The sequence below is a fragment of the Phodopus roborovskii genome, unplaced genomic scaffold, assembly GCF_943737965.1.
Source record: "Phodopus roborovskii unplaced genomic scaffold, PHOROB, whole genome shotgun sequence".
Classification (NCBI taxonomy): Eukaryota; Metazoa; Chordata; class Mammalia; order Rodentia; family Cricetidae; genus Phodopus; species Phodopus roborovskii.
This window is the reverse complement of record NW_026125605.1, coordinates 204,499-230,421: the sequence shown is the minus strand read 5'-3', so window position 1 is coordinate 230,421 and position 25,923 is coordinate 204,499. Positions and strand designations below refer to the sequence as shown.

The window sequence follows — 25,923 nt, the reverse complement described above, 5'->3', positions numbered from 1 at the left end:
GTGGCACATTTACACAATGGATTACTACTCTGCCAGAAAGAAAGAATGTAATATTGAACTTTGCAGTCAAGTGGATGGAACTTGAAGAAACCATCCTGAATGAGGTAACCCAGTAACAAAAAGAGGGACATGGTACTTATTCACTTATATGGATTTTAGACATAGAGCAAAGGATCACTGGCTTATAATTTACAGTGCCAGTGATGAGACTAGGATACAAGACATTTCTAAGAGATTCATACATGATCTCTCATGGGGGGAGGAAAAGATCTCCTGAGAATATTCAGAGTGGTGGGGCAGTAAGTGCATAGGGGACTAGGAGAAAGAGAAGGGCAGGAGAGGAAAACACATGACATGAGACTAGAAAGATTGAGTCAGGGAAGGAATAGATGAGAAAAAGAGAGAGAGAGAAATACCATAAAATAGGGAGCCATTATAGGATTCTATAAAAAATGATTATAGAGAAATGTACAGAGACCTACAAGTCTCATCCCAATTTACAATTTGAGCAACATTTGCTAGGCTACTATAAATGCCCTTCCCTGATAAAGAGATTGATTACTTACTTATGTACAATAATTGAGCCCTCATCTAGAAGCTGATAGAAATAGAAGCAGATACACACAGCTAAACACTGAGCCAAACTGGAATCCAGATGCAGAGAGGGAGGACAAAACCAGGCTATAGAAACACATAGAGACAACTGACCTAAACAAGGAGGAGCTAATGGGTCCCAGAGTGATAGCTAGGAATCCAGCATTGGAACAACTCAGACCCCCTAAACATGGGTCTCAGAAGGCCTGGCCAGTCTAAAGGACCTCTGACAGTGTAACCAGGATGTATCCCTGATCCATAATAGGATTTTGGAGCATGTACCCCATGGAGTGATACTCCTTTCTCCTAGAGGCAAGAGGGAGGGCCTAGTTCCTACTCCAAATGATTTGACAGATTTAGATGACCCACCCAAGAACTCATCACCCTACATGTGGAGTGGGGAGATGTTATTTGAGGGTGGTGGTTGGGCATGGGAGGGTAGAAGAAAGGGAGCAGGAAGGGATGGAGCAGAAACTGGGATTCATATATAAAATAAGAAAAATAAATAAATATTATAAATAAATAAAAGAGAATTGGCACTTATTGTAGTCAATATAAAACATTTTTAATTTTGGGAATTATTCAAAAAGGGAATGAGTTTTAAGCCATCCAAATGCATAAATGTAAAGCTGGAGTTTTATTGGTACTTGACAATTAATGTTGCTGTTTAAATGCAGTATCAGAGCCTAAAATCATTTGATGATGAAAATATCCAATCATAAGTGGCTAGCAGACTAACATAGAGCAAAGTCAATGGAAATGGATGGTCCTTAGGTCCATAATACTGGAAACTACAAATGTCTAAAACAGTTTCACAGAATGACAATACAGGTCAATTTTAATAACTAAATACAATCTGTACATATCACACTACTATTAAGTATAAGACCATTCACAAACACAATTGCAGCAGTTATTATTTGTATGTGTGTATTTGTTGGTAGTGTGCAGCACCATGCCCAACTTAGTTATAATAAATACCAAGAACCTGCAATACTCTCAAATAATCATTAATAAAAGCCAAACATATGGTATTCTACATGCTTCCCATTCTGTTGACTCTACAGATCAGATATAGAATATAGAGTACATTAGATAGATCAATGCAAAATGTAAGCTTACCATTTATAAGTAGCAAATACTAACACTCTTCAAATAAAAGGGACACTACTGTCAATAACTTTGCAATATACATGAGAATTGACTTTAGCCAACTAATGCACTTAACATCCACCGTAAATATAGCTTAAATATATTTTACTACTATAATTTTTTTAGCTAGGCAATGGTGGTGCACAACTTTAATCCCAGTTCAAAGGAGGTAGAGGCAGGTGCATCACTAAGGCCACCTTGGTCTACAGACCTAATTCCAGGATTGCCATCAATACACAAAGAAACCTTGCCTCAAACCCCTGCTCCAAAAAGGATGTTTCTCTGTGTGTAATTATTTTCCAATTGTAATCATAAAAATCAATTTTAAACAAAAAGGAATTCAGTACAATACCCTGAGCTAGTAAAATGTTACAACTCACTTAACTGTTTTAAAATTTTATTTAGTTTTATGTGCATAAGTGTTTCTCCTGACTCTGATATACCTGGACTTATAAGGTGCTCACTGTATGACACATAAATATGAAGATGTACACATGTTATGTGTGTGTGCATGCACACACGAGTGTGATTGGAGGTGTCTTAAGAGGACAGAAGAGGGTCTAAATTCACCTGGAAGTAGAAGACAGGCAAATGTGAATCATCTGACTTGCTCAGAACCAAACACAGCTCTGGTCCTCTGGAAGAGCAGCAAGTGCTGAGCTGAAATACTGAGCTCTCTCTCCAACCCCCAAAACTCCTTCTCAAGACTTTGTGATTTTAAAACTAATTATATTCAGAGGGAAATGTACAAGTAAAGCACAGAAATAAAAGATTAATTCTCAGTGCTTCCTATGGTCTGGCCTAAATATGATTTAAATACTGGTAAAATTAATAAAATTCATAGAAAGTGATTATTTTTAAATACCGTCTATACCTTTAACTAATATAACATGAATAGTATATGTTAGGGGACTTAAAAACTTACCCAATAGTCATGTTCCCTTTGTTCATGAGCCATAACCTAAAAAACAGTTATTAAAATTATTCATAAATAAAAAACTTTCATTGCCACCACTAAAATTCATGGCCCAAACCATAATTCCCACTGCCGAGGCATCTCTGAAGCATTATAACCATTTTGAAAGCATAATTTCACATATACAGATGATTTTCTCTCCTGAAATTTTAAACAAACCTGAACATAAGGTTTTTAATGCCAACAAACTGCAGAAGATGATCAACTACTAGAGTTTCCAAGGAACAGATAACAAGCACAACATGGGACTGTGATGGTGCCAGACAGTGCTGTGCTGTATAATACTCATTCCAAAAGAAAGGAAAGCTGCAGAAGTTTTTTATTTCAGCATCTTTGGCTCCCTGTGTATATTTCAGTTTCACAAAACACCTCAGGAGTGATGAAAGCTACAGTCCTGCATCAATTCTATCCAGTCAGAGTGCTCTAACTGCATATACAGCTGTCACTTGACACACATACCTGCACTTGATAGGAGCAAATTGTTCTCTCCAATTCTTCTTCGATATCCTTGGCACGCCGTCTACATGGAACAAATAGTTACTCCACTGTGCTGACATATAATAAAGAATAACAGCATGTGGCTACAAGAATATTACTGAGTGTTCTTCCTTATTTAATTATAACCACAAGACTCCTCTTTTGAGAGATGCTGACAGGTATTAAAGACCATCTTCTCCTCCCCTAAGTCTAATGTCAATTAAACTATGTGAGCACTATTACTTGGATGTGCCTAACACGATGTCACAAAAATTTACACAGTACAGAAGGTCTCAAGCAGCCTGTTCAGGGGCTCAGTTACAATCTTACCATGCCTCCATCCTAAGTGCAAAAGTCTCAGGCACATGCAAGCATGCCTGATCATCTGGTTTTCATTTTCAGGACTCAAAAATCATGAAAGATAAACTCAGATCCTATAAAATTAACAGAGTCCCAGAAAAGGAAATCGTTTTTGTTTGTTTTGTTTTGTTTGTTTGTTTGTTTGTTTACTTCAAGACAGGGTTTCTCTGTAGCCCCAACAGTCCTAGAACTGGCTCTGTAGACCAGGCTGGACTTGAACTCACAGAGATCCACCTGCCTCTGACACCAATGCTCAGCTCAGGAGAGGAACTCTTAAGAGGTAAAAGTATAACTAACTTACTGTCTTTATGAAACAAAAAAGTAATTTGTCCTTTTAGACAAAGCCCAAACTTACCCTTCCTAAGGTTGATAGAAGTGTCTTATGACTCAAGTTGCTGTGGTGATCCTCTAACAGACATTCTAGTGTTTCCTCAGGTCCACTGAGGACTGAACCAAAGACTAGCTAAGCATTTACTAAAATTCTAAGAGTGGCTTGTTCATTTCATGGCAAACTTGCTGAATGCTAACACTGTGTATATTCTTTCCCAGCTGAAAAAATATTCATGAATGAGCTTGAATTAACTGCTCATCATGTCCTTCTTGAAGACAGGGTCTCATGCAGGTCAAGCTAGTTTCAAGCTCACGATTTAGCCAATATTGGTCTTGATCTTGTGACCATTCTTTTCCACCTCCCAGTGCCAACACACACAACATCCATACCTATTTATAAACTTCTTCATGTTAACATAAAATATGCTTATACTTATATGTCAAAATCCCCAAAAAGAAAATTTTCCTTTTTATATTCTCTGAATATCAACAAAATTCCACGAAATTCAAATACAAAGTAATGAAACAAAAATATGCCAATTCACTGAGTAGTTGTGTTAGGACACACAAGCCTTTAGTCCTAGCACTTGGTAGGCATAGGCAGGCAGATCTTTGAGTTCAAGGCAAGTCTGCCTCCAGAAAGAGTTCCGGATGGGTCAGGGATACAGAGACCTTGTCTGAGATCAAACAAAACAACAAAGCCATTTTATTTTACTGCTTCCTGATGCCAAGCATCAAAATAAGAAAGAGGATGTCTTACCTATAGGTGTCTAGTTCTTTGTTCACATGGTTGGTTCTCTTGTTGACTTTGAAAAGTTCTTCCTCTTTCTCCAATCGACAATTTTCCTCCACTGTTATTTTCCTTAAAAAAAAAAGAGTTTTTCATTCCTTTTAATGTATGTAATCAATATAATCAACTACAATCACAAATAGTGTATCACACAAAGCAATTGCCATACACCACAGCAAAGGCCATGTGCAAAAAAACAAGAAAAAAAAAATTGTGTGTCTCTGATATGAAATTTGGCACTGGGAAAAAGTGTGGTTCCAACAAACCCTCCACTTCTGTGGAACTTCCTGGCTCTGCTCTGAACCCACTGGACCCACCTATCCACTCAGGTACACCTTGATGCTACACTTTGAACCCCACCAACTGGCCTCTGCCAGGGGGAGCAATCTCCAAGAGAACTTGGATTATCCATGGTTGCAGACATCGAACTCCTGACCCAACTACATTCACCAGGACAGCAGCGTAAAGAGAGACAGAAACTCCACCTTCACACACTGGAATAAGTGATGGGAAGACAGAAATAGAAGAAAATGCCCAACAATAGAAATAAGAGTATGATAAACCAGAATCTAGGGACTCGACACCAAAAAGAACTAAACATATCAAAACAGATGAAGAAGAGTATGACTTAAAAAAAAAAAAGTTCTTAAAAATAACACAGGCCCTCAAAGATGCTATGAAAAAAAAAATCCCTTAAAGAAATGGAAGAAATCCAGACTAATGTGGTTTGATCAAGCCAGACTGCCTGAAACAGAGTACAAGGTGATCCTACATTCAAAACAGCTGGACAAAGCAGCCTTACAGACTTCTGCCAGGATTTCTGAATCTTCTTCGAATCCCCCGTGACTGCGCCCCTTACCAGCAGGAAGTAGTTTGGAAAGAACGCCCAAATTCCCAAATATTGTGTATATATGTTTGTTTTCATTTAAATGGACTTTGTTATATAAAATAAATTAAGAAAAGAAATGCAAAAAAAAAAACAAACAATAAATTGGAAGAAATAGAGAAAAAGGACACAGAATATATGAATGAAATAAAAAAAATCTCTTAAAGAAAGTATAGAAAGCAAAGAAAAACAACAAAACAGATGAAGGAAGCAATTCAAACTGTTCAAGACCTGAAAACTGATATAGAGACAATAAAGAAATCCCTAATTGAGGGAACGCTTAAAACAGAAAACCTGGGTAAATGATCAGGAACTACAGACACAAGCGTAACCAACAGAATATAAGAGATTGAAGAGAGAATCTCAGGAGTTGAAGATAAACTACAGGAAATAGATTCATTGACCAAAGAAAATCTTAAATCCAACAAAACGTAGTAGAAATGTGGGATAACATGAAAAGGCCAAACCAAAGAATAATAGGCAGAGAAGAAGGTGAAGAACCCCAGCTCAAAGATGCAGAAAATATATTCAAAAAAATCATTGAAGAAAACTTTCCCAATCTGAAGAGAACTTTTCCAATTTGAAGAAATTATGCTAATGAAAATACAAGAAGCATACCCAAAACCAAATACACAGGACATAAAACAAAACAAAACAAAACAAAAAAAACTCCCCTTGACTCATCATAATCAAAACATCTAACATACAGAATAAATAAAAAATATAAAGGACAAGAAGAACAAAGGCCAGGTAATTTATAATGGCAGACCTATCAATCAAAATATCAAAATTACACCTGACTTCTACATGGTAACTCTCAAGGCCAGAATGTCCTGGATAGATGTTCTACAAGTACTAAGAGTTCACAGATTCCAGCCAAGGCTACCATACCCAACAAAACTCTCAATCACTGTAGATGGAGAAAACAAGTTATTTAATGACAAAGCCAGATTTTCACAATATATATCCACAAATCCAGCCATGGAGAATGTTCTGGAAGGAAAACTCCAACACAAGGACGTTAACTACAATAACAAACAACTAGCCAATCGATAACACCCCTTCACCAGAACCCAAATGTAAAAGCATAGGAAATATACACAACAATACCACTGCCAACAACAACAAAATGAAATCTAAAACAAATAAGAATTAACAATTAATGAATGAATGGTCCTTACTTTCCACCAACATTAATGGTCTTAACTTGCATATAAAAAGACACAGTCTAATAGAATTGACCTGAAGACAGAATCTACCCTTTCGGTGTAAAAAAGAAACACATCTAAGCTTCAAAGACAGATACTAACCTAGAGAAAAAGGGTTGGGGAAAGAACTTCCAATCATTTGGGCCCAGGCAGCAAGAAGGTGCAGTTATCCCAATATCTACCAAGTTAGACTTCAAACCAAAGTCAACCAAGAAAGATAAAGAAGGCCATTTCATACCCATCATAGGAGAAGTCCATCAGTACAAAGTCTCAATTCTGAACATCTATGCTCCATATACAAAGGCACCCACATATATAAAATAAACACTAATAAAACTGAAAGCTCACATAAACCTCACACATTACCAAACTTTTTATGGGGCTTGTTACACAAGTCACACAAATGCACAAATAAGAAAGAGAACTACAGACCAACATCACTCATGAACATTGATCCAAATATACTATATTAAATACAGGTATATTGAATCCAAATTCACATCAGAGGACTCATCCAACATGATCAAATAGGCTTCATCCCAGGGATGCAGGGATGGCTCAACTTACAAAAATCTATCAATGAGACCCACAATAAAAACAAATGGAGAAGGAATAACAACATTATAATCCCACTAAGATGCTGAAAAGGCCTTTGAAAAAATTGAACATCCTTGGAAAGATCAGGGAAAACAGAAACATACCTAAATATAATAAAAGCAATATATAGTAAACCAACAGCCAACATCATACTGAAAGGAGAGAAGCTTAAGGCAATTCCTCTAAAATGAAGAACATGACAAGACTGCCCTCTCTCTACATATCTCTTCAATAATGTACTTGAAGTTCTAGTTAAAGCAATAAGAAAACAAAGGGAGAACAAAGGGATACAAATTTGAAAGGAAGAAGTCAAAATGTCACTATTTGCAGATGATATGATAGTTTCCATAAGTGGTCCGATAAACTCTACCAGGGAACTCCTATGGCTGGAAAACACATTCAGCAAATTACCAGGATACAAGATTAAGTTAAAAAAAAAAACCTTATGTCTACTATATACAGGCGATGATGTGGCAAAGGAAGAATTCACAGAAACATCTAATGGATCAAAGACCTCAACATAAAACCAGCCACACTTAGAAGAGAAAGTGGGAGGCACTCTTGAACAAATTGGTACAGGAGACAGCTTCCTGAACATAACACCAGTAGCCCAGTCACTGAGATTGGTAATCCATAAATGGGACCTCCTCAAATTGAGAAGCTTCTGTAAGGCAAAGTACACAGTCAGCAAGACCAAATGGCAGTGCACAGACTGGGAAAATTCTTCACCAACCCAACATCTGACAGAGGGATGATCTCTACAATAGACAAATAACTCAAGAAACTAGTTACCAAAACAACAAATGAAGAGAGAATTCTCAATAGAGGAATCAAAAATGGCTGAAAGAGACTTAAGAAAGTGCTTAACAGTCTTTTAGCCAACAGGGAAATGCAAATCAAAACAACTTTGAGTTACCATATTATTCTTGCCAGAATGACTTAACTTAGAAACACCAATGGCATCTTATGGTGGAAAGAATGTGGGGAAAGGGTAACACTCCTTCACTGCTGGCAGGAGTGCAAATTTGTACAGCCATTTTGGAGATCAGTATTGTGGTTCCTCAGGAAAATCGAAATCAGTTTACCACAAGCCCTGGCAATTCCACCCTTGGGCATATACACATCCATGTTAACAGAGACATCTGATCATCTGTGTTCATAGCAGCATTATTTGAAATAGCAAGAATCTGGAAGCAACCTAGAAGCCCCTCATCTGAAAATTGATAAAGATGTTGTCCATTTACACAATGGAATACTACTACTCTGCTGAAAAAAAAAAAAGAACAATGGAATCTTGAAATTTGTAGGTACATGGATGGAACTTGAAGAAATCATCCTGATTGAGGTAACCCACTCATAAAAAGAGGAACATGGTATTTACTCACTTATATATGGATTTGAGACATAGAGCAAAGGATTGCCAGCATATAAGTCTCACCGTGAGAGAAACTAGTATACAAGGAGGAACCAAAGACAATAATACAAGGTCCCTCACAGAAGGGGAAAGGACAGGATCCCCTGAGCATATTGGGAGTGGGTGGGGTCAGTGAGTGGAGTGTCAGGAGAAAGAGAAGGGGAGGAGCGGAGCACATGTGGGACCAGGAAGATTAAATTGGGAGACTAATACATGAGAGAGAAAAAGAAAGAGAATATAATAGAGGGAGCCATTATAAGTTTGAAGAGAAAATTGACTCAGAGACCTACAAGGATAACCCCAATTATCAATCTGAGCAATCGTAGAAAGTCTTAAATTCCCTTCCCTGATAATGAGATAGATAACTAATTTATATGCCATCATTAAGCCCCCACCTAGTAGCTGATGGCAATACAAGCAGAAACTCACAGCTAAACACTGAGCTGAACTCTTGGAATCCAGTTGTAAAGAGGGATGAGTGATAAGAAAAGTGGTCAAGACCAGGCTACTGAAACCAACAGATACAGCTAACCTGAACAAGGGACAGCTCATGGCCCCCAGACTGATAGCTGGGAAACCAGCATTGTACTGAATCAGATCCCTGAACGTGGACCTCAGTTAGAAGGCCTGGGCAGTCTAAGGGACCAGGATGTGTCTGTGGTGCATAAAAGGACTTTGGGAGCACATTCCCCGTGGAGGAATACTCCTTTAGCCTAGAAGCAGGAGGGAAGTTCTAGATACTACTCCAAATGATTAGACAGATTTTGATGTCCCCTCTTGGATGGCATCACCCTCCCTGTAGAGTTGGGGGGGATGGGATGTGAGGGTGTGAGCGGGCCATTATGGAAGGAGGGAGTGGGAACTAGGATCAAGTTTTATTAGTAAGAGGGCCAATAACTACAACTATGGCTTGTGTTGTTTTGTTTTGTTTTTATGACAGTGTCTCATAATGTAGACCTGAAAATCACATTTTAAACCAGATTGGCCTCTAATTCACATAGATCCACCTGTGTTTGCTTCTTGAGTGCTTGAAGTAAAGGTTGTAGACCCAATATTTTTAATTGGTAGTCAAAAATAATAAGAGAGTGAGCCCAATCCCCACAGAGGGATAGTCTCTTAGCCTAGACACAAAGGGGAGGACCTAGGCTTTGCCCCAAATGATGTGACAAACTTTGATGATCCAACATTGAAGGCCTCACCCTTTCTATGCAGCAAAAGAAGGATGTGATGGGGTCTTGGGAAGATGGGACGGAGAGAGAACTGGGATTGATATCTAAAATAATATTGTTTCTAATTTAAACTTTTAAAAAGGAAAAAAAGAACAAGAGAATAAATAATCCCAGCACTAGCACTAACCCTGCACTACTTTTTTTCTTTTACTAACGAGTAACAGGTAAATTATTGAACAGTTACTGTGTGCCAGAACTGTTACGAGACATTTCTGTGGGCAATTAAACTAGTCAACAGCCATACAAAACTATTATTTCCATTGCATAAAAATGAAAACAAGGTACAGAGAAAGCAGTCAGATACCATGTAACAATAAGTCTCTGAGAAATGAAGCAACAAGGCATTTCATCACTGTGTGGACATCAGAGTATACTTAAAGAAACAAATATGGCAAAGAATCAATGGGTGGCATTGTCCTATTTGTGGTCCATTTTGTACCACCATGTTATTATATGACACATGATTGTCACCGGGAGCAGGCTTTGGGAGCATATGGCCTCTTCCTACTTCTAGTTTTATCTGTCTTCTTCAACTTTAAGGGGGTTATGATCTCTCCTCTTCCTGCTCTAAGAACATGCTCCCATGCTCCCCTCACTATCATGGGCTCTCCCTTTGGAACTGTACACCAAAACAAGTTCTCCCATCTACTAGTTGCCTTGACCTGAATAGTTTGGTATTTAGGTGCTTTTGTTTGTTTGTTTGTTTTCTTTTCTGCCATTGTATTTTATCACAGCAACAGAAAAGTAACTAATACAACCTAAATGTTGAAATTTAAACTCTACTGATAGAACTTCGAAGAGAAATCACATATATAAAGCAGTATACTAAACTTCTAGATTCAAATATTTCACTTCTTCCCAATATTAAACTTAAAGAGCTGAACATAATGTATCAGTCATGAAAAAAAAAAACAAGAAAATAACGTGAATGAAAAAAAGCAATATAGAAAATAAGTTAACCAAAAGTATAGCCTATAGAGGCAAGAACTTATTCTGATATTTATACAGTTTTACATAGTTTCTATGTCCTACCCTGAAGAACAGCTTGTGGCATAATTCAGCTTGATCTGTGAGTTGATTCAGAGCAGAATATATAATACTATTCACAATAGACATACTCATTGGGCTTTTTGTCAACTTCTCACAAACTACAGAAACTTGGCAAAAGAGAATCTCTACTGAGAAAAATAACTCCCCAGGACGTGTTTGAGGCAAGCCTGTGGGCATGTTCTCCATGACTAATTGATGTAAGAGAGACCCCAGCCAATGCAAGTGGTGCCACCCCTGGGTTATATAAGGAAGCTGATCAATCCATGGAAAGCAACGCAATAAAAAGTCCTCCTCCATGGCCTCGATTTCAGTTGTGCCTAGACTTTTCATTATGACCAGTGTGATCAGGACAGCAACAGAAAATAAAGTAATACATGAAATCACAGTGTGAACACATACAAACAGAACACAATGCATATTTTCACCACTACTTTGAAAATGGACAAAAAAAAATGTGTTGCACCTTTGAATTTTTAAGCATTATTCATTAACTTCATTAACTCATTAACCATTAACTGGTAAATTAGCAAATACTGGGGCCACTGGTTCCTGGGGTAATACAGGATTACTTCTCTGTTGATCACTTTTCATGAAACATATGATGTAAAGAATACACAACTTTGAATCCTGTGTATTTTATTTAAAACTCGCCATGGGACTGGAGAGATGGCTCACACCTAAGAGTGCACAAACTGCTCTGGCAGAGGACACAAGTTCAGTAATCAGTAACCACATGGCAGCTCACAAGCATTTGTAACTCAGTTTCAAGAGATCCAACGCCTTCTTCGGGCCTTAGAGAGCACCAGGCACAGGCATTGTGCATAGACATACATACAGGAACTCTCACATACACATAAAATGAAAATAAATATCCATGGGCAGGAGCAATAGTTCAGCCATTAAGAAGAGTACATCCTGCTCTTGCAGAGGACCTGAGCTCAGTTCCCAAGACCCATATCCAGTGACTCATAACAGCATGTTATCTACAATTCCAGGGAGGGCCAACATTTCTGACTTCTACATGCACCAGCACTTATTTTTACAGGTTCACACACATCATACATAATTTAAAAGAGCAAATCACAGTTTTGTTTCTTTATTTTGCTTTGGTTGATAAGATGGGGTTTCTCTATGTAGCTTTGTAGACCAGACTCACAAAGATTCAGCAGCCTCTGCCTCCTGAGTGCTGGGATTAAACGTGTACACCATCCATGCCCAGCATAATAAATCATTTTTTAAAACTAGATAAAATCTACAATGGTGGAAAACATCTGTTCCAAGCACTTGGGAAGTGACAGCAGAAAGATCAGGAGTTAAAAGTCACAGCTGACTGTAATCAGGGTCAAGCCAGCATGGACTACATGAAACAGTCTCGAACAAAATAAAACACGTCTTGGTTAACATAAGTTGTGTATTTCCTAAAGTAAATTCCCAACCAACAGCACTGTAAGTTAAGACAAAACAAAGTTAATCTTATACATGGCATTTTTTTCACAAAGTATATTATGGCCTTCTCACCATCAAGAACACGTGACAGCACTCAAGCACATGCTTGGGTTCTATGTGAACAGGTACCTCACCAAATAAACAATTCTAAAAAGAAGAGATAGTCAGAGAAGACAATTGTTTACAGAATGAGAACTGAAAGAAATTGCTGTGTTAGCCCTCAACCAGGAGTTCTCACACTGGGCCTCTCAGAATCTTCATCATTCTCAGTTTACAAATGAAAGGCCAGCAAATCTCTGGGGAAAAAAAACAGGCTTTAAGGTTACAAACAAATTTAACAATGGACTTTACATCGCACACACACATACATAAATACATGCACACTTAATGTATGAAGGAATAGGACAGACAAGGGACTTCCAAAGGGCAATAAAAGTCAAAGTGTGCTTGGTTTTATAATGAAAACTCTAAACTATAATTCTTATTAGGAAATCTGCAATTGCAAGATTGGTATCACAAGGGTATTTTCTCTGCCTTATCTGGACATGTCAGGGCAATGTCTCATATTGCCATCAATATTTAAATAAACTGAGTACAATTTTATTTACTTATTTTCATTTTACATATTAATCCCAGTTCCCCCTTCCTCCCTCCCTGTTTCCCTCTGTTCATACCCCCATGCCCCCCGACCACACTCCTCTCCCACCCCCCACTCCACATGTAGGGTGATGTCTTCCAGGAGGGGTCATCTAAATCTGACACATCATTTGGAGTAGGGACTAGGCCTTCTCTCCTGTCTCTAGGTTAAGGGAGTATCCCTCCATGGGGGATGTGCACCCAAAGTCCTTTTGTGCACCAGGTACATATCCTGTTTCCACTGTCAAGGTCCCTTAGACTTCCCAGGCCTTCCGGCAGAGACCCATGTTTAGGGAGTCTGAGTCAGTCCAATGCTGGAATCCCAGCTATCAGTCTGGGGGCCTAGTAGCTCCTCCTTTTTTCAGGTTGGCTGTCTCAATGTATATTTGTAGCCTGGTCTTGTCCTCTCTCTCTGCTTCTGAATTCCTGTTTTGCTCAGTGGTTACTTGTGGGTATCTGCTTCTGTTTCCATCTGCTGCTAGATGATAGCTCTATGATGGTGGATAAGACAGTCCTCAATCTCATTATCAGGGAAGGGCATTTATGGTAGCCCTTCCACTGTTGCTCAAATTGTTACTTGCAGTGAGACTTGAAGGTCTCTGGATATTTCTCTAGGTTCATTTTTCTCTTCAAACATATAATTGCTCCCTCTATTATGTTCCCTCTCTCTTCTCATCTATTCCTCCCCTGACTCAATCTTCCTAGGCCCACATGCTTTCCTCTCCTCCCCTTCTCTTCCTCCTAGCTCCCTCTCCACTCACTGCCCCACCACTCCCCATATGCTCAGGAGATCTTGTCCCTTTCCCCTTCTGTGAGGGAACTTATATGAATCTCTTAGAATCCTCTTTGCATCTTAATTTCTTTGGCAGTGTTAATTATAGGCTGGTGATCCTTTGCTCAGTCTAAAATACATATATGATTGAGTACATACAATTTTATTCTTTTTGTGACTGGGTTACCTCATTCAGGATAGTTTCTTGAAGGTCCATTCACTTTACTGCAAATTTCAAGATTTTATTCTTTTCTTTTCCGGCAGAGTAGTATTCCATTGTGTAAATGTGCTATATCTTCTTTATCCATTCTTCAGTTGAAGGGCATGTTGGTTGCTTCCAGATTCTTGTGATTACAAACCATGCTTCCATGAACATAGTAGAACAGAAATCTGTGTTGCATGGATGTGGATCAGTTGGGTATATGCCTAAGATGGCGATTGCCGGGGCCTGTGGTAGACTGATTCCCATTTTCCTGAGGAACCGCCTTAATGATCTCCAAAATAACTGTACAACTTTGCACTCTCACCAACAGTGGAGGAGTGTTCCCCTTTCTCCACATCCTGTCCAGCATAAGTTGTTCTTGGTGTTTCTAATTTTAGCCAATCTGGCAGCAGTAAGATGGTATCTCGAAGTTCCTTTATTTGCATTTCCCTGATAGCTAAGGACTGTGAGTACATTCTTTAGTGCCCTTCAGCCTTTTAAATTTCCTCGATTGAGAGTTCTCTATTAAGGTCTGGATCCCATTTTTAATAGGGTTATTTGGTATTTTGTTGACTAGTTTCTTGAGTTCTTTGTATATTTTGGAGATCAGCCCTCTGTCAGATGTAGGATCGGTGAAGATATTTTCCCAGTCTGTGGGCTGCCGTTTGGTCTTGTCAACTGTGTCCTTTGCCTTATAGAAGCTTCTCAGTTGGGGAGGTCCCATTTATTAATTGTACATCTCAGTGTCTGTGCTACTAGAGTTATGTTCAGGAAGCAGTCTTCTGTACAAGTTTGTTCAAGGGTACTTCCCACTTTCTCTTCTATGAGGTTCTACGAGTTTCAGTGTGGAAGGACATATGATGAGGTCTTTGATCCACTTGGACTTGAGTTTTGTGGATGGCGATAGACATGGGTCTATCTGCAGTCTTTTACCCACCATCATCCAGTTGTGCCAGCACCATTTGTTGAAGATGTTTTCCTCCTCACGGTATATACTTTCAGCTGTTTTGTCCTAAATCAGGTGTCCGTAGCTGTGTGGGTTAATGGCAGAATATTTGATTTAATTTCATTGGTGACCTTGTCTATTTTTGTGCCAATACCAGGCTGTTTTCAGGACTATAGGTCTGTTGTAGAGCTTAAAGTTGAGGATGGTGATGCCTCCTGGAGTTTCTTTATTGTACAGGATTGTTTTAGCTATCCTGATTTTATTTCTTTTTCTGTATAAAGTTGATTATTATCCTTTCAAGGATATTGAAGAATTGATTGAGCACAAATATTGATTGGAAACCCACTATTTTCCTTTCAGTTTAGGCACTGGGAATATAAATAAAAGTACCATACTTCTTACAGAGTTTAAATTAATGTGAAGCGGAGGACATGATGATTAGAGAACAAAACAAGATGTGACGAGAAATAACGGAACAAAATAAGAGATATTGGTTTAGTTAGGGTACCGAGAAAGCCTTCTTTAAGATGACAGTGGGACCCCACATCTGAATGAAACAAAGATTCAAAAATGCAAGCACATAGAACACCACATAGTGAAAAAAATAAAAAGAAGGAAAGAAAAAGCTTGAAAGATGAAAGACCTTACCATACAGATGTGCTGGGCACACCAAAAATGAAGAAAGCCAATGGCAATAGATAGCAACAAAGAAAAGAGACATAGAATAGTCTATAGCTTCTCACAAGGTGGGTATGGTAAACTTGGTTCTGAGAATCTTGTTTTAAGTCTGTTTAAAACATTTGAGGGGGGTGCAGGAAAGACTGTGACAGTATGCACAATTTATGTTTTAGGAGTTATTCTGAGTTTACAGAGAAAAGACAGTGTAGGAAGATATAAAGACATTCATAGGGCTACTGTAATGAACCAACTACTGCTAATGATGGCTTTAACCAGAGTATTGGTAGATGATAAAAAGCCATCAGATTAAAGGTTAAGAAATTTGACAGAATTTGATGATAAGACAAACAAATATGGGACACAAAAGGGGCACTGAAGGATGACTAGCAGCTGCCCTGTTCACAAATACAATGATACTGCCATTTAGTAACTACAACAAAGAATATTAAGCAAGACTAACTTGCGCAGAAGAAAGGAGTCAGTTTTATATACAATAGGAAGTTCCATCCAAAGACACCGCTCAGATTCTTGGACCCTGTATGTCAGCATGAGTTTAAGGCAATAATCTGATAAATGTTACCAGATACTGAGAAAGGTAGCTTGGGAATTCCAACATATTTACATTTTGTTCATGAAGAAAATCGTCCAAGACAAAATAACATTCTTAAAAAATGAATGATGTAGCCAGGTGATGTAGGGCACTCCTTTAAAACTAGCAGTCAGGAAGCAAAGGCAGGTGGATCTCTCTTAGTTCAAGGCCAGCCTGGTCTACAGAGTGAGTTCCAGGATAGGCTGCAAAGCTACACAGACAAATCCTGTCTTGAAAACACAAACAAACACCAAATTAAAAAAAAAAGAAACAACATGAATGATTCTATGTAATTGATAACATCCAATAATCAATGTGTAAAGCCTCTAATACATAACATGCATTTAAAGACATTTCACTTACCATTCACTGGAGTTACCAAACACCTCTCACCTGTGAAGCATCCTTTCATTGTCTTGGTACAGCTCCCTCATCACTGTGATTTTCCTTTGAAGCTTCTGTTTCTCGATTTCAAGTTGTGTATTACCTGACTGCAAAGACACTTGTTCAGACTTGAGACTTTGCATATGCTCTAGACAAAGGTACAAAATCATAAAGAAACTAAAGGAATTAAAGAAATTCTTCAGTTCTTAATAAAGAAATTAAAGGAATTTCATACAATTAAAAACATATTAAAAATATTAACGATACACAAAGTTGGTCAGATCACTGTGACTTCAAAACCCACCTACTTTATAAAGATACACAGAGAAGCCTGTCTTGAAAACAAAAATCCTTAATCACATGCCTAGGGTTTTTTTAAATGTATATGGAATCACTCAGACAATATACAATTAAAAATATGTCTTAAAATTTAGTGGCTAGAGATGGTAAGGGGAGTGTTTGTTTTTCCAAAGGTCCTGAGTTCAGATCTCAGAAACTACATGGTGGCTCACACAATCTGTAATGGGGTCTGGTGCCCTCATCTGGCTTGCAGGTGTGCATCCAGTCAGAAAATTGTATACATAATAAATAAATAAATCTTAAAGAAAAAAAGATAATTGACAAGATTGGACATGCCCAGGGACATACAGCTATAGACAATTACTATACACAACAGTTCAGTTACTAGTACCATAATAAATCAGTCTTTTTTTCAGTCTAAATTGTTCATGTGCTGTCATTCAAACTAGCTGATAATAAGTGTTCATTTCCAGTTTCCTGAGAGACCAAGACTCAAACAAAATGAAGACTGGAAAGAATAATGACTTTTACATTATTTCAACTGCTATACTACTGAATCACCCACAAAATTGGGGAGATAGCTCAGTCAGTAAGGTACTGGCTAAACAAACATGAGGACCAAAGTTTGGGTCATGAGCACCCATATAAGACCTGTCTGAGTGCTGAAAAGGGAAAAAACAAGTTCCCTAGGGCTTACTGAGCAGCACAATCCAGGTTTAATGATAGCTTTCTCAATGAATAAGGGGGAAAGCAATTGAAGGAAAGCCTGAATATCTACCTTTGTCCTCTATATACATATGAATACAGACACACACAAAATGGATTAACAATTATAAGTGATTGTGAATTCTGTATGAACTAGCACACCATTATTTTTTCATATCTCACTTTTCTTTCATTATGATTAATACAACTCTACACAGCTCTAATATTAAAATGAGAACCTCAACTCTGACCTGCTCTAAGGTATCATTCCCAAAACATATGTGAACCAATCGAATACAAGAAAAAAATGCACTATACTTCAAAAGGGCAGTTTCAAAATCATAACAAGGAAAAGTTTAGTAACTATGTGCAATGGGATGTTATTATTCTAAAATGCAAGCTAAATAAACATATGGACCAAAAGAAAAGTTTGTGTCGATACAGTAATAGCAAAGGGAAAATGTACAGGAAATCATGAATAGTTGACTTCTGCAAAAATTGTAAAGCTATATCAGAAAAAAAAATGCCCATCCATGCTGTCTGCCAGATCTAACAAGTCACTTATCAAGAAATCAATGGTCAATACAAGCTGTAATATAATTGAATCATACTAATGCAAAGAAGCCTTAAAAAACAACACAAATTATTTTACCATTATACACTCAAGCTCTTTTTTCTAGTGTCTTACTTTATCTCATTTTAAAACTTTTAAAACTAAGTGTTTGGGAGACGTGGAGGGCAGGGGCTCAGAGGGAAGGGGACTGGGAAAAAGTATAGCTCAATTCAAAAAACGTTTGTGTGTGTGTGTGTGTGTGTGTGTGTGTGTGTGTGTGTGTGTGTGTGTGTTCACCTCAGCCTGCATGCCCAGGTGGGCAAAGGTCAGAGGACAACTAGCAGGGGTCTGTTCTCTCCTTCCACTGGAGACTGAATTCAGACCATCAGGCTCAGAAGAAGGGGCTTTTATGCACTGAACCCAGACACTATAATAGGGCACTGTACAGGCCAGGTGCAGTAATTTTAAGCCTATATAAAGCAGACATGTGAGAAGCTGAGGTAGAAATGTGAGGACTTCAAGAAGCCTGGGGTTACATAGAAACATGCATTTAAAGGAAGAACACTATAAATTACCAAAAAGGCCAGAATCTATGGGAGATGAGAGATGGTTAGAGAAAAATGCTCCCATATGTTAAAAATTAATTATTGAAAAATTTTATGACGCATTAAGGAAAGAATGTTGGGGCTGGAGACATGGCTCAGCAGTTAAGAGCAATGAATGCTCTTCCAGAGAACCTTGGCTCAATTCCGATCACCCACAGGGCAGCTCAAAACTGTCTGTAACTCCAGTTCCAGAGGATCTGACACTCTCACACAGACATATATGTGAGCAAACTCCCAATAAAGTAAATAAATAAAAAACATTAAATAATTTTTTAAAACACCATGGTAAAAGAAAAGGTGGATTTGGAGGAACGCTCTACACACACAAGAGTTTCCCATATTATTTGGTGGGGGGGGTTATTAAGACTGGCCAAGAGAAGGAGTAAACAATGGAATAACTGGTGAACTAATTGCTTACTACACTGGTACTTCCTACTAAGATACATGTACGTTAATGTATGCCTCGATAAAGCTGCCTTGAAAACAGAGTGCCTATTCCTCTCTGTATCTTCCACACTGTTACTACTATTCTCAGATAGCAGCATTTTTTTAATTAGACTAGTGTTTTTTCAGGTCTAATAACAATACAATTAGTATAATCAGTGAGTAGGGCAATTTAATCCAATGGTTCAATCTTTTTTAAGCATTTTGCTCATTAAAAGTCTTAAAGGCCTTTGAGACCCTTTTGGTCTTTTTCTCATCAGATCTCAACCCTGGTCTTGAAGGTTATAAAGAAGATAAAGTACACTGAAGCTGGCCTCACAACGATGAAGTCTGGTATAGAGCATAGGTCCAGATTCAAATGGTTCTGGCTATCGTTTGGAAGACAGAATAAGTTAAGAATGAAAAGGAAGAAATGTGAAGTTCTGGGCAGCCGTGGCAATGGTTGACTACATATTGACGTTTCTTGTATTCATTGAGAGGATTATTTTGTTGATGTTGATTTCTGGTATGTTTATATTCAGCTGTGTAATCAGTGAAGGGGCTTTGCCTGTGATCATAGGTGTAGAGTTAGAAACAGGCAGGAAAAGCATCAGGCAGGTAAAAATGAAGCTCTACAAGCAGAAGTTTTTGTCTTATGTTGCATCATTTAAGCAAGTGTAACAGGATCAATAAAGCCTGTTTTGAAAAGAAAATATAGATGAGGAGAAATAAAAAAAAAAAAAAGATGCCTGTGGTTCCATTCTGAGTTAACCAGCACAGACATTTGAATATGTCCATCCATTCTTTTCAGATATAAAAATATGAATTTATTTCATTAACACAGTGAGATGTGATATACCTTTTACAGCACAAACACAACTGGCAAAAACTATTTTTCAATGTGAACAAAATCAGCAAACTTTTTTAATGCTTTCCATAAAAAAATATATTTTTACAGGTGTAAAGCCACTCTTGTGTATGCTAATAAATTATATGAATATATTAAAATAGTAGACATTACAAGCTCAAGTCCTGAAGATCACTTTCTCAATTTTAAAAAATATAAGGAAAAAATTAAATTTAAAACTTTTTAACATCTAAAACTATATCCAACATTGTACTCCTTGTGGTGGCTTGAGTGAAAATGTCACCCTAGGCTCAGATGATGTGACACTATTAGGAAGTATTGCTTTGTTGGAGGAAGTTGTCACTGAGGGTGAGCTTTGAGGTTTCAGATGCTCAAGACTGACCCAGTGGCACTCTTCCTGCTGCCTGCAGATCTAGATATAGAACTCCTGGATCTTTCCCCAGCACCATGTCTGCCTGTGTGATCTTCTGCAGTGCAATTACTATGGAATACTACTTTATGGTATACTTATAATTTGCAGGCCCTAGAACTCTGAACTATAAGCCAGATCCAATGAATGTCTTCCTTATAAGAGTTGCCATGGTCAAGGTGTCTCTACATAGCAACAGAAACACTAACAAAGATGCACCATACTCCACATTTTTACATACTTTTAATAATTTACATAAATATAAGAGATAATGGAATACATTCACCACTGACAGTAAAACTCAGAAGTAATTCATTCTCTTTAAGGAGACGTGCTCGTCAAGAACCCTTACCTGTAAGATCATCATTTGTTGCATCTATTTCAGATAACTGAGTATAAATTTGGTTTCTGTCTCCTTCTAGGGTTTTTAACAAAGCACTTAACTTCAAAGAAGGAAAAGAAGAAGAAAAGCAATTATCAATTACACAAAAGAAACACACATCCCCAATATACCCCATACTACTGTTCTGCAGTTATTTTCCCCGTGATGATGTTATCATGGACAACATAAAGACATCAGTGCAGCTGCCAAAGCAGCCTTCACCCTATACAATCAGGACTTTTTACACAGATTAACTAAGAACTGACAGAGGGAATAAACCAGAAGAAAACACAGCTATTATTTATTTCTCAAAAGAGTATATAGAACCATTGGAACCAGAAGAAAAGAATGCACATGGGGAATGATTAAATAAAACAATAATATTCTGAAGATATCTTTAATGGAAGAAATGAGTGTACAATTTGAACATTTCTAAATACTATAATTATAAAAATTTCTAAAGTTGATATAAAAAAAGAAATTGATAAGGAAATCCTAGGGGCTGGAGAGATAGTACAGTGGCTGCTCTTCCAGTGGACCTGAATTTAAGTCTCTACACGCACATGGCAGCTCATGACTCTCTGTAGCTCCAGTTCCAGGGAATCTCAAACCCTCATAAAAACAAGCATGCTGGCAAACCACCAATGCACAGAAAATTAATACATCAAAAGAAAAAGAAAATTCTCATCATTTATCATATAACCTTATACAAAAAAAATTAAAGCAATCTTTAAATTAGTTACTAAGGACACACAGATTTCATGTCTGCTGTAGGTCCTGCTCCTTCTCATCTAGATTTTTACATACTAATACAAACCTCAGTAGCATATATTAGCTTCCTCAAAGCTCCCTTAGGCTGATTACCTACAGTGAAAAATAAAACCATACTTAGTGAACACATCCAAATGAATACATTACTTCTTTATCTAGTCTTGCAACCCCTCTTCTGGCCAAAATTAAATAATTTGAGGCTGAGCTTACTTGCTCTTGACTCTAATTCCAACATTTCACAGCTAAGACAAGGGGATTCCCATGAGTATAAGGCCAGCCTGGACTCCAAGGTGAATTCCAGGCCAGCTTGACCTACAGCAAGATGTTGTCTCAGTAAAAAGAGTAATTAAAATAAAAATAATAATTTATATAAGGTAGAGTGATCTACACTCAGGAAGATAGACAGTGTACTACAGAGACCCAACAAGAACTGAATATTTACCTAAACAGTGTCCATGGACTTAACTATGCTTAGATTCTTATGGCATTACAGCATCCAGGTTAATTAGTCAACCGTGGCTTCAACACTAAAATTATTAATGAACCATGGCTCCAAGTTAAGTACTATTAAACATAAATAGAATTTATGTTTCTTCTATTATAAAATAAAAATGAAAAATACAAATATTTTATATTACTATACCTTACTATAGTTCCCCTTTTGTTATGGAACTTAAGAGCTGTGTTGTTATAATGAAGAAATATAGGCTATAGAGAAGAACAAAAGAGAAGAAGTCTACAACTCTGAAGAGGTAAAGAAATATTTACACAAAAGACTAGCTAAATAAGGTGGAAAGGGAGCGTGGTATTTCATGAAGATAGACAAAATGTGCCAAGTCTAAGTATATGAGGAGCTCTATACACATGTGGAATGAAGAGGAAACAAGGAGCCAGTCGCCACAAGTCAGTGCACGTTATTCTCTAAGTCATTGTTCACTTCTACATCCAGATTACCATCATCAGTTACATCTTCCCCAAGCACAGAATTCCAGTCTTTCATCCTTAGCAGGCTCTCCATCAGAGACTGGATATTGAGTAAAAAGAGAAAACAAAAAGAGAAGGTAATGACTCATGATAATAGCTTTACAATTTAGAACTTAACTCATCTGAAATTCAATCCTGAGCCAATGAGATGGCTCGGCAGGTAAAAGCATCTGCCACTTAGACTGATAATCTGAGTTTAATCCCCAGAACCCACATGGTAGGAAAATTGCCTCCCAAAATTTGTCTTCTGAACTCCATACCCACATCATGGAATGCACATACCTGACACATACATACACAAGTAAATTTTTAAATATTATAATTTTTTAAATCAATCCCCATGAATAAATCCTTTTGTACCCTAAGTATCTCTCTGCAATTGAGATATGTAAACAGTTGGTTTTATCTTCTAACTCCACATTTAGGGACTATTAATCCTGAAAAACTAACTTGCTGAACATGGTACATCTTTTACCCCACCACTCAGAAGGAATAGGCAGGCAGATCTATGTGAGATGGGAGCCAGCCTGATATAATAAAGTGAGTTCTGGTAAGAAAAAACTACCTCTTGAAACACTGTATGCAAAAATAAATATTATGGATATTATGGAAAGGAGGGATGGAGGAAGGGGAGGTAGTGAGGGAAGGAAGGAATGAAGGATGAAGAGAAAAAGGAAAAGAAAGAAGAGAAAACAAAATCAAATACAGTGTTTTATAATGGTTCATTCTTGTTAACTACAAAGCAATAAAATATTTTCTTTTGTGTGTATCATACACACATGAGTATGCAGGTGCACATACAGCTGCAAGAGCATGAGGCAAGAAGATGCAAGTGTCTTCTTCCATCATACTCTACCTTACTGCCTGGAGACAGGACCTCTCATGGAATAAGAACTCCACTATCTCAAAAGCATGGCTGCTCAACAGGGTCTAATCTCCACTGTCTCTGTCCCCTGTGCGGGGCTCTCAGGCATGTGCAGCCATGATCTTCTTATGTGGGTGCTTAGAATTCAAACTCAAGACCTTATGTTTGCAGACCAAGTGCACTAACCCACTAAACCATCTCCCCACTCCCTAAAATACTTTCTTTTGACATTCTTTATATTTTTTACTAATTTACAGTTGGACTTGAGAGATAGCTGAGCAGTTTGGGACTTGTTACTCTACTAAAGCATCTAAGCTCTTTTCCCAGCACCCACATCAGATGGGTAACTTGTAACTCCAGCTCCAGGATATTCAGTGGTCTCTTCTGGCCTCTGTGGGAAGCATGCAGTGGCCAATAACATATGGAGTGGGATATGTTGTGTGGTGTTTCATCTATCTCCGAGACATACAAAAGCTATAAAAAAGATTCATACAAATCTATGAAAACATCATAGACATCTTGGGCACTGCACTCAAATGCACATTCCTATACATGGGCACATACAAATACACACCAACTAAAAAATTAACATCTCTGGCTGGAGAGATGGCTCAGCTGTTAAGAGCAGATATTATCTTGACAAAGGCCCAAATTCAATCTCACTACCCATATCTAGCATTTCTCAACTCCCTGTAACCTCAGCTGCAGGGACTACAACCTTTCTGGTTTCTGAGGGCCAAAAAACTCACATGATTATACCCACAAAAAACTAAAATACAGATTCTTGATTTATACAAGGAAGTAACTAGCTGGAGAGTCCAACTGAGACAAACAAAGACACGTTGTAAAATATTTTGAAGGAGTACTGGAAGACCATCAACTGATTTTTCTGCTGCTGTTGATATTTCCCTTTTTTTTTTTTTTTTTTTTTTGTGAAATCCACCTATATCTGAGAGTCCACTCTGAGTTCCTGCCGCCAGCAAGATCCTTGACCCCTAAAGCAGGGCCTCTGCTAAAGAAAGAGGCCTCAGCTGGAGAGTCCCAGTTTCAAGTGAGATCAGACTATCATGCAGAAACTTGCCAAGTTTCAGCTCAGCCTCTGTCCTCCTCCCCCAGCCATTGACTAGAGCCATTGGCTAGTGGCATCTTCTACATTATCCTCAGCCCTGACCCCATCCCTGGGTCCCTGTCTGTGGAGAGACCTCCTATAGAGCTTGGACTACCCAGAGATATAGATATTGACTCACTGACCACAAAATCCCACTGGGGAAGTATCATAGAGAGAGGGGGAGACCCCATCAACACCTACTGGAAGAAGCTATGAGAAGACGGCAATACAAGAAAACACCTAACAACAGAAAGACAAGCATGAAACCACCAGAATCTAAGGAATCTACACCAACTAGAATGGAACACAACAACAAAGCAGAGGAAGCAGAAGGGAACGACTTAAAAATTTCTGTCATAAAAATGATAGAGGCCCTCAAAGAAGATGTGAGAAAAATCCCTTAAGGAAATGGAGGAAAAAAACAAACAAAAAGTGGAAGAAATGAACAAATTCCTTAAGGAAAGCAAAGAAAGTACTGAAAGCCACCAAAAAAAAAAAAAAAAATAAAAATTAAGCAGGTAAATGAAATGGTTCAAGACCAAAAACTAAAATAGAGAAAATAAAGGCAACACAAACTAAAGGAATGCTGGAAATAGAAAAACTGGGCAAAAAATCGGGAACTACAGGCACAAGCATAACCAATAGAATTCAAGAGATCGAAGAGAGAATCTCAGGTACAGAAGATAAACTAGAAGAAATAGATTCATCGACCAAAGAAAATCATAAATCCAACAAATCCTTAACAAAAAACATACAGGAAATGTTGGACACCGTGAAAAGGCCAAACCTAAGAATAATAGGCATAGAGTAAGGTGAGGAAGCCCAGCTCAAGTTGGTGAAAGCATATTCAACAAAATCATCGAGGAAAACTTTCCAAATCTGAAGAAGGACATGCCCATGAAAGTACAAGAAGCATACCGAACCCCAAATAGGCTGGACCAAAAAAAAAAAAGACCCCTCCACATATAATAATCAAAACACCTAGCATAAAGAATAAAGAAAATTAAGCGCAGTAAAGGAAAAAGGACAGGTAACATATAAAGGCAGACCTATCAAAATTACACCTGACTTCTCCATGGAAACCCTCAAGGCCAGAAGATCCTGGAAAGATGTTCTTAAATATAAAGAGAACATGAATGCCAGTCTTGGCTACTATATCCAGCAAAACTCTCAATCACTATAGATGGAGAAAACAAGATATTTAATGACAAAACCAGATTTTCCCAAAACTTAT

At 37.9% G+C, this 25,923-nt stretch overlaps 1 protein-coding gene and 1 non-coding gene across 2 annotated transcripts in view; one reads left to right on the top strand and one right to left on the bottom strand.

Annotated features, from left to right (window-relative positions):
- Window positions 1-16,721: 16,721 nt before the first annotated feature.
- The window catches only part of LOC127217069 (melanoma inhibitory activity protein 2-like), a 30,701-nt gene continuing 21,499 nt past the window's right edge, over window positions 16,722-25,923 (bottom strand). The window contains exons 10-14 of the mRNA XM_051177913.1: window positions 22,646-22,756; window positions 21,966-22,044; window positions 21,779-21,825; window positions 20,932-21,022; window positions 16,722-16,864 (exon numbers count right to left, since the gene is read on the bottom strand). Coding sequence (XP_051033870.1) covers window positions 16,722-16,864; window positions 20,932-21,022; window positions 21,779-21,825; window positions 21,966-22,044; window positions 22,646-22,756 — 471 coding nt within the window. The remainder of the gene's footprint in view (window positions 16,865-20,931; window positions 21,023-21,778; window positions 21,826-21,965; window positions 22,045-22,645; window positions 22,757-25,923) is intronic.
- On the top strand, window positions 19,559-19,687 carry LOC127217072 (small nucleolar RNA SNORA61). Its single transcript, XR_007834067.1, has one exon. It is a non-coding gene; the product is annotated as a small nucleolar RNA SNORA61 (small nucleolar RNA).